Here is an 8601-nt window from a genome sequence, read left to right as displayed (position 1 = left end):
AAAAAAAAAAAAAAGAAAGAATCAGCTCAGGAAAAACGGAATGTTTCAGGGATACACTTCATTTACTTTTTAAATTTTCCTTTTCAATCACGGTCTGCTCTGTCGCCCAGGCTGCAGTACAGTGTCACGATGACAGCTCACTGCAGCCTGGAATTCCTGGCTCAAGTGATACTCCCACCTCAGCCTCCTGAGCAGCTGGGACTACAGGTGCGCGTCACCATGCCCGGGGTGTGTGTGTGTGGGGGTGTGTGTGTGTGTGTGTGTGTGTGTGTATTTGTACAGATGGAAGTGTATATTATGTAGAGATGGGAGTCTCACTATGTTGCCTAGGCTGGTCTCAAACTTCCAGCTTCAAGTGATCCTCCTACCTTGGCCTCCCAAAGCACTGGGATTACAGGTGTGAGCCACTGCACTCGGCCCAGGTATGCATTTTAAAGAATGATAATACCTTTTTTGTATACCATTGAAAAAATGGACATAGGTAACAAATTTATTTTATAAAATAAAAGACTGTTAATAATATTACTATAGCTACTAACATGCTCCTGTCCATGCAAATCTCAAAGGAAGTAACCACACAGAAGAAACTTTACAATCGCCCATTAGACCCTGAGCTGCTGCTCACCCAGTTTCAGGGTTGCTAAGGGCTCTCTGAATTCTATTACACACTGTTTTTTTGAAGGGGGATACTTGTAGCAGAAAAAGGACTTGGATTTAAACAACACTGAATCACACTACAAGAGAGTTAGTTACTCCCCTTCTTAGTCCTTTTGGATTCTTCTGGTTTTGCCAGGTAGAAAGTCTGCGTGGTGCAAGCCCGTCTTTAACACTCCTTTTGTTTAACAAAGAGACCAGGCTTTCAGCTCCCAGCCTTGGCAAGGAATCACCTCGAGCTAGTCTTTACCCATGCTATTTTACTGTTGTATCTTATTTTTACAATTGCCTTCTATTTATGGCAACTGATACTGTTTTTCCATTTCCCAATAGTGACAAAAACTTTCCATCATATTTTTCTAAATAAAAAAGACGGGCTGACTTAAAGAAAAATAAGTCAAAGTATAGGCAGCATAAGGGAAATGGTAAATGCAGTCCAGGAAAGGCGAATGGGTGGGAAATAGTACATGACTGCTCCAACCTCACCATTTTTCAGATGAGCAAACTGCAGACCAGCCTCTTCCAAGGTCCCATAACAAGTCTAGGGACCTTAGGCTTTGAATCCATGTCTGGTGCACTGTCCTGCCCTCAGTTAGGGCTGTGGGTATTTATTTTGGCTTCTGCCTCTAATCCTCATACTAAAAAGCAAGGTATGGAGCAGGACAAGTAGGAGGAAGGAGCTACCTCCCAACCCTCTCATCCCATCCAACCCCAAGCACCCCTGTACACAGGTCTCAGATCAGCAGCACCCCCTCCACTCTGTACTCAAAGACTCCATTCAGGCAAATAAGCAGCCCCCCCCCAACCTGCCCCACGGCAGTCACTCATGCCTCTCAGCGTTATGCGTCTCAAACCTCCCTGGCCCAGACCTGCTCCAGCCCAAAGTGGGGATTTTTCTCCCCCTTTGCTTTCATCTATTTCATGCAGGAAAGCGGAAGAAAGCTTTGCTCACTGATGTCCAAGAGGATGTGGTTCCTGCACGGGAGATTTATCCCAGTTAGTCTGGCCTTTGGCAAAATAGCATCAGAGTAGTGCAACTGTGCTTTTGAAATTCAGAGTCTGATGGTTCAAGCCACTCAACCAAGGCCCTAGGCTGGAGCATCAAAAGTGAGCTAATGCAAAGAAAGCATCTAGCACAGTGCTTGGCACACAGTAAACAGTCACAGTCCAGCAGCTTTAGCATTGTCTTAGACATTTTACTCCCTATTGTCATATTAGTCTGGATGAAAAGGCCTTTTTGTTTTGTTTTTTGGACAAACTACAGACCAAGGTAACAGGTCCTTATACAGCCGAGCAGCCTGTGCCCTGCACACCCCAGGTGGCACCATACATAGACCAAAAGGTGAAGGAGTTGCTCTTGGGATTGTACAGTGCACAGCCTGCACAACCAGACCTGGTATCCCTTCATGTAATTCACTACAAATTCCTGATCCAGAAGTCAAGAAGTCTGAGTTTGGACACTTATTTCTCCAGTAACTTACTGAGAGATCTTAAGCAAATCCCTTTCTCTCTCTCTGCCACAGTTTCCTCTTCTGTAACAGGACTTGTGTCTGAAGTTTCCTCCTGCTATAAAATTCTGTAATTCTACAGAACCAATTTCAATTTTTGAAGGGCTGTTGCACAAAACATGAAATAAGCTTCCTCACCTGGCTTGGGAGAGAAGAACCAAGAGGCGAACAGTTCATGCCTCAGTCAGAAATAAACTCTTCCTCATGATCAGAGCACCCAGCACCGATGAGGCAGCTCTAGGAGTGATGGGCTCCCTGTGGCTGGAGGATTTCAAGTATACTGGGTAAGCACCTGTTAGAGGTGGGCGGTCTCTTCCAGCACGGAGAGTTTATTGTTGTAAAGCTTAGTTCCGCCTTCCCCAGTGCTAGGAGGCACTCGGCTGGGCCTGGGTCTTGTCCACACCTGCTGATGGTTATTAATGCAACGGACTTGTCAGTTCTGCCTCTCTACCCCTCCTGCAGCTCGCTCAAGTCCACATTCTCCAAATTAAACTCAGTCTCCCGGGCTATGCTGGTGTTTACCTTTGCTCTGGCAAACAAATCCTTTCATCCTAGAAATAACCAACAAATAAATAGCCTTACCCAGACTCGGGGTAGGGAGAAGATGGAGCTGGGACGGGGAACCACGCAGAATACTCGAGAGAATTATCCACGCAAACACTTCCTAGCAGCTCTACTCCAACAACAGCTAATGCTAATTGCAAATCACCCTTATCTAGGCAAGACTGCGGGTCCCCTAGGAATCCCTAGCAGCAACAGCTGTGTAGGACTGGTTTAAGTTTCTGCACGTGAGGGAAAAGAATCAGAGGGTTTCTTTTAAAATCACAATCGTTTTGTTTTTCATTAATTCAGATCAGGTGCCCCCAAACAGTGTGGATGGTTCAGGGCGAACTGCATCACCTTTAAGTTGCGTCCATAATTCCACGAGGAATGACAAGATTTGGCAATTATCCACTTGGGATGATCAATGAGGGGCACTCATTCAGCCTTGGGAAGGTGGGGTCAGAATACCCCCACTGTTGTTCAATAACTACACTGTCTCACTTTCAAAGTGAATCAATTTAAAAAAAAATCAGCTTGGATGTAGCTCTTAAAGACCTCCATTCAGAAACTTAGCTCAGGGCACCATCAGTTCTTTAAACAACTTAAATAGTCTTTTCTAGTTCCCTGTTGAATACGCTGTATATTTACCCAATAAAAAGGTATCAATCTCAATTTAGGGTATTTTCCTGATGTGAAAGATATAGTTTGGCAAGATTCCAGAACCTTCTCTCTTGATGACTCTCTCAAGGGGAGTAGCAAAGCCATCTGCCTAGGAGATATGAGAACTGTCCCCCAAATAATGTAAACAAAAATGCTCTCACATGTACCGTATTTGGCATTTTATACACTGCTTTCATATAGAATATCTACTCTGATTTTCTTAAACCCTCTGCTGTGAGGTAGCATGAGACCCATTTCACAGATGAAGTAACTAAGGCTCAGAGATGTAAAGCCACTCACCCCTAGTCAACACAGCTAGTAAGAAACAGAGCCTGAGGCTGCAAGGAAGTCCACCTGTCCCCCACACCCATGCTGCCTCTTGGATGGTTACAGCTGCCAAACCAAAAAGGAATAGAACGTAAGGTACCTTTCCGCATCCTGGTCTGTGCTCTGCTGTTTGCTCTCAAAGGCATTGAAGCTGCTCATGTCCACGTAGCCATCGTTTTCATTTGCTGTGGACAGGGCTCTGCTCTGATCTTCAAACAGCTTCGTGAACGCACCAGCCCTGACAGGCCTCTGGGGCGGAATCTGGATATTCTCATAGTCCGAGTTCATGGCTGGAATGTTCTCATAGTCCGAAGTGTCAGCGCTGGGGAAGGAGATGGACCGTGGCTTGGTCAGTGGCAAGGGCAGGAAGGGTGGCCGGGAGCGGTCTTCAAAGGACTCCACTCTGGACACTGTCCTGCTGAAGGGGACGCCTTTTCTCTTGCCATCTCTATAAAAGATGAGGGAAGAGGGGGATTCAGAAGCCCGGAGCTTTCCAGTCCGAGACTTAAGCTGAGGGGAGTTACTGAGGCTTCTCCGGTCAACTTCCAGAATCCTGGAAGGCCCGTGGTAGCTGGATTCTGAAGAGGACCTAGAGGAAGACACGTTCACATCCACGTGCAACTTGTTCTCCGTCTTCTTCTTAAACGTCAGCGCCAAGAACCGCTTAAAGGATGACTTCTTCTTCTTGTACTTGTCCGGGGAGTCGCTCTCGATCAGGAGCGAGGGAGAGCTCTTTGTGATGGGCTTCTTGGTGATGCAGGCCAGGTCAAAAGGGGGTGGGATGTCGACCATGGAAGAAGGCGTGGAGGTGCCGCTGGATGGAAGGTGGTTTCTCTGGGAGAAGCTCCCAGAGGAGCCAATCACACATGACAGAGAGAGGTTGTCCTCTTTCCTCTTTATCCTGTGGTCATCTAAACCTGGACCCTCAGTCTCCTGGTACACGGAGACCGGAATCTCTCGGCCTTCCACAGAGAACGACCGAGGGTATAAAGTGAAGGCCCTGGGCTTTGCTGGCAAGGCCCTGCCGACTTCTAGGGGCTTCCCCTCCAACGACAAAAGCGTCTTTCCTGCATCCTCTGTGATACCTCCAGTGCCGGGGGCTGACGGGCCTGCCTCAGGTCCGGTTTCTTCAGGGACAGTTTCTGGGACATAGCCGGCCACTTTCCCAGAGTGGGGCCGGGCCCTCGTGCTGGTGTTCTTCCTGTCCCCGGGGACCAGGCCACCTTCTGCCTCACAGTTCATTTCTTCTTTTGAGCCATAACCACCCAGGGTGTCTGACGCAGCCTGCCCTCCTTCTCCAGGGGCCGCCCGACCCGGCAGGTTCGCTCCCATCACATAAGGGTTGGCCAATGCATCATCCAACGCCTCCTCCTCTGACATGACCACCACATCAGGGGCTGCGAGACCCTCTGCTCCTCCACCCTGCAGGGAACCACACTGGCCACACAATGCCCCTGCCACAGGGTCCTCCTCTGCACATAGCCCCAACTTTGGTGCCTGCTCTGATTCTAAGCCTTTCGCTGACTCAGAAAGAGAACAGCTCTCGCTGCAAAAGGAGGTGCTCTCAGTTGGGAAGAACTCGTAGGGGCTTCCTGTGAGGGAAGTCACAAAGTCCTCCACGCAGTCATTCTCAAAAGGGACGATCTGGCAGCTCTCCTCGGCAGGCTCATCCTGTGTGCGGTCCTCCAGGGTGGCGGCTGCCACTTCTTTGCTGGTTTTCTCCTCATGGTCAGGTGGTTCATCAAGGTCAACCTGTTCCCCACCTGTGATGCCCATGGCCTTTTCGCACCCCTCCTCAAGAAGCTCAGGGCAGTCCATGGCCATCTCTGCCTCCTGGACCCCTGTGGCAGGCTCCTCCTTCTGAGGGGGCTCCTCACTGGCATCCTCAGTATCCTGTCCCATGTCCTCGGTGGGGCTGTCAGGACCTGCACCCTCATCTGCGCCCGCTGGGTCTGCGCTGGCACAGCCTTCCTCACCATCCTCCTCTGCCTCCCCAGGGGTGGTGGGGGACTCGTGCTCCTTTCCATGGTCATGAGGCAGGAGAAGGTCACTCTGGAAGACCCCCTCTCCAGCCCAAGGCCCACCATCCTCCAGGCTGCACTCCCTGTGTGGCTGCACCAGTTTCTCTTCCTCCTCACTTCTGGACACCTGCTCCTGTGACCCTGGCTCATCAGCGTAGCCCTCCCCTTCGCCCTCAAGAGGAAGGTCTGTGCCTTCCTCACCCTCCCTGCTCAGTGCTCCTGCAGCCGGGGCAGCGGGGGCTGCCGAGTCCTCTCCAGCTCCCATCCCATCCATGACACATGCCTCGCCTCCCTCCTCATGCTCCTCTTCCTCTTCCCCAGAGGCCTCTGGAGACACCAGGGCTGCGTTCCCCACACTGCCCACATCCGTGGGTTTGTCTTCCCTCAGCAGAGCCCTGGGGACCACAATGTAATCCTCATCTGTCTCCGACTCAGAGCACTTCGGGACGGACCGGGGCCCCTCGTCAAGGCCCCTGTCTACACAGAGCAGCCGCCCATTGCTGCATTTGTTCAAGCTGTCATTCAGGTACACACTGGCTCTCCACTCATTTGGGGCAGCCAGCCTGGGCTTGGGAGCAATGGGGGGCTTCGGACCCCTGAACATGGAGTTTGGACTGTGAAGACTATCAGGCCTGGGTGAGGAAGGGAATTTGAGTGCGGTCACCGGCGTTAGTGGACTGGTAGTCTTTGGTTTAGGAGCAACAGGTGGTTTCGGCGAATCTAGAGGACAAAAATGGAGAAAAGAGAAAAAGTACAATTAACTTTATTTCCATTCAGAGTCTCCTACATACCACGGGCAGGGGAGCTGCAGATGGTTCCCTCTGCCCATGTGAAGCTCACCTCCTCTGCTTTATGTTAGGCTTATATCCTCCACCAGAATCCTTAAAACCCCATGATTTTCCACTGAAGATTCATTCTGTAAACAAAGTGAATAGACCTTTCTTCTACATGTAGCCCAACTAACAAAAATCAACCAAATGAAATCCTGCACTCCTCAAATGAAGTCTCCAGGTCAGTGCATTCATTCATCCAACAGCTACTGGTAAACACTTGTTGTGAGCCAGCAACCATGAGAAAAGGCTGAACCTGCCGCCACCCTCCCTGCTGCCCTCATGGAGCTTCCATTCCCCCTTCTATACCTACTCCATTGGGTACCTACTAGCTACACTGCAGACGACAGGGTCTCCTAGGGTCAAGCAGAGAAGACAGCCTCTGCTGAGAACTCATAGTTGAGTTAGAACAACTGGAGGTAGAGCTGGGGACCCTTGGAACATTATGACTGAATAGCTGACATCTCTTCCCTTCATGAATGACACACCAAAGGTTTGAAACAGTGATGTGTGCTTCTGCTGGAGGTCACATGGGGAATCTGCATGCTTGAGGACTGTGTCCAGCCAGGCCTACACCCAGACTTCATGGGAGAAATTATATGGTACTTGCCAACATGGATATCTGCAAAAAGTCTTTTACCTGTGGATGCGGAGGACCTACTGACTGTGGCAGAATAAAAGATGTGGTGCAGACTACAATGCAAAAGGAATTAGAGAAGCGTGGGCTGCTGTGGCCAGGGAAGACCTCTTGAAGAAGGTGACATTTCAGCTAAGATTTGCAGAATGGGAAGGATCTAGAGAAGGGGAACGGTCCAATGAGTGGTTGCCAAATTTCGAGCTCAGCATCTCTCTGCCACAAGATTGCTCATGCCTCCTCCCTGGGTTCCCTGCCACCTACCTGGCCCCCTCCCTTGAATACTGTGGGCATAGAACCCATCTCCATCCAAACATCTCTGCTTCAAAAGCACTGCCTGGATCCCCACCACTCATGGATTAGAACTCCCATGTTTCCCTTTCAGCATGGTCTCATCTCCCAGCTCCAACCCCACTAAGGCTTGGGTATGACACAAGTGGCTCAAAACAGCAGCCTGGCTCCTGATGGGAGGGAAGATGAAACAGACTGCCCAGAGGTCTCTGCCAGCAAACTCTTCTCTTCCCATTCATGTTAAGCCCAGTTATGTCCCTGAAGCATCTCTAATCCAGGGCTGTCCCTAGGGTATGTGAGCCACATATATCACTACATAGGTAATTTTTAATTTCTCATAGGCACATTAAAAAAAATGGGTAAGGCTGAATGTGGTGGCTCACACCTGCAATCCCAGCACTTTCAGAGGCTGAGGTGTGCAGATCACTTGAGGTTGGGAGCTCGAGACCAGCCTGCCCAACATGGTGAAACATTATCTCTACTAAAAACGCAAAAATTAGCCAGGTGTGCTGGCAGGGGCCTGTAGTCCCAGCTACTCGGAAGGCTGTGGAAGGCAAATAACTTGAACCTGGAAGGCGGCTGCAATGAATCAAGATTGAGCCACTGCACTCCAACCTGGGGGACAAGATCAAAACTCCATCTCAAAAAAAAAAAAATGGGTAAGGTAATTTTAACAATATATTTTATTGGACTCAATATATCCAAATATTATCATTTCAATATGTAATCAATATACAAAATGTATTAATGAGGTGTTTGCCATTCTTTTTTCATACTAAGTCTTCCAAATCTAATATGCATTTTACATTTGCTGCAGCACATCTCAATTCAGACTAGCTACATTTTATGTGCTCAGTAGCCACATGTGGCTGGTGACTATGGATGGCACTGTCCAGCACAGCTCTAACTGGTTTTAGACAGCTCCACGGGACTGTCCCACTGGCACCTCAATTTCAGTATTTCTGAAGCCAAAGTTGGTATCAGTGCCAATGAGTTTAAAGATTAAAACAGCCGGCCGGGTGCGGTGGCTCACGCCTTTAATTCCAGCACTTTGGGAGGCCGAGGCGGGTGGATCACAAGGTCAAGAGATCGAGACCATCCTGGTCAACATGGTGAAACCCCGTCTCTACTAA

The 8601-nt window shown here is 49.4% G+C and overlaps 1 protein-coding gene across 1 annotated transcript in view; it reads right to left on the bottom strand.

Moving 5' to 3' along the window:
* The window catches only part of FGD5 (FYVE, RhoGEF and PH domain containing 5), a 116747-nt gene that overhangs the window by 101827 nt on the left and 6319 nt on the right, over positions 1–8601 (bottom strand). Inside the window, exon 2 of the mRNA XM_037730142.1 lies at positions 3793–6433. Within this exon, the coding sequence (XP_037586070.1) occupies positions 3793–6433 (2641 nt within the window). The remainder of the gene's footprint in view (positions 1–3792; positions 6434–8601) is intronic.

The sequence above is a fragment of the Cebus imitator genome, unplaced genomic scaffold, assembly GCF_001604975.1.
Source record: "Cebus imitator isolate Cc_AM_T3 unplaced genomic scaffold, Cebus_imitator-1.0 Scaffold332, whole genome shotgun sequence".
NCBI lineage: Eukaryota > Metazoa > Chordata > Mammalia > Primates > Cebidae > Cebus > Cebus imitator.
The sequence above is the reverse complement of the archived record's forward strand: the minus strand, read 5'-3'. Positions and strand labels throughout refer to the sequence as shown.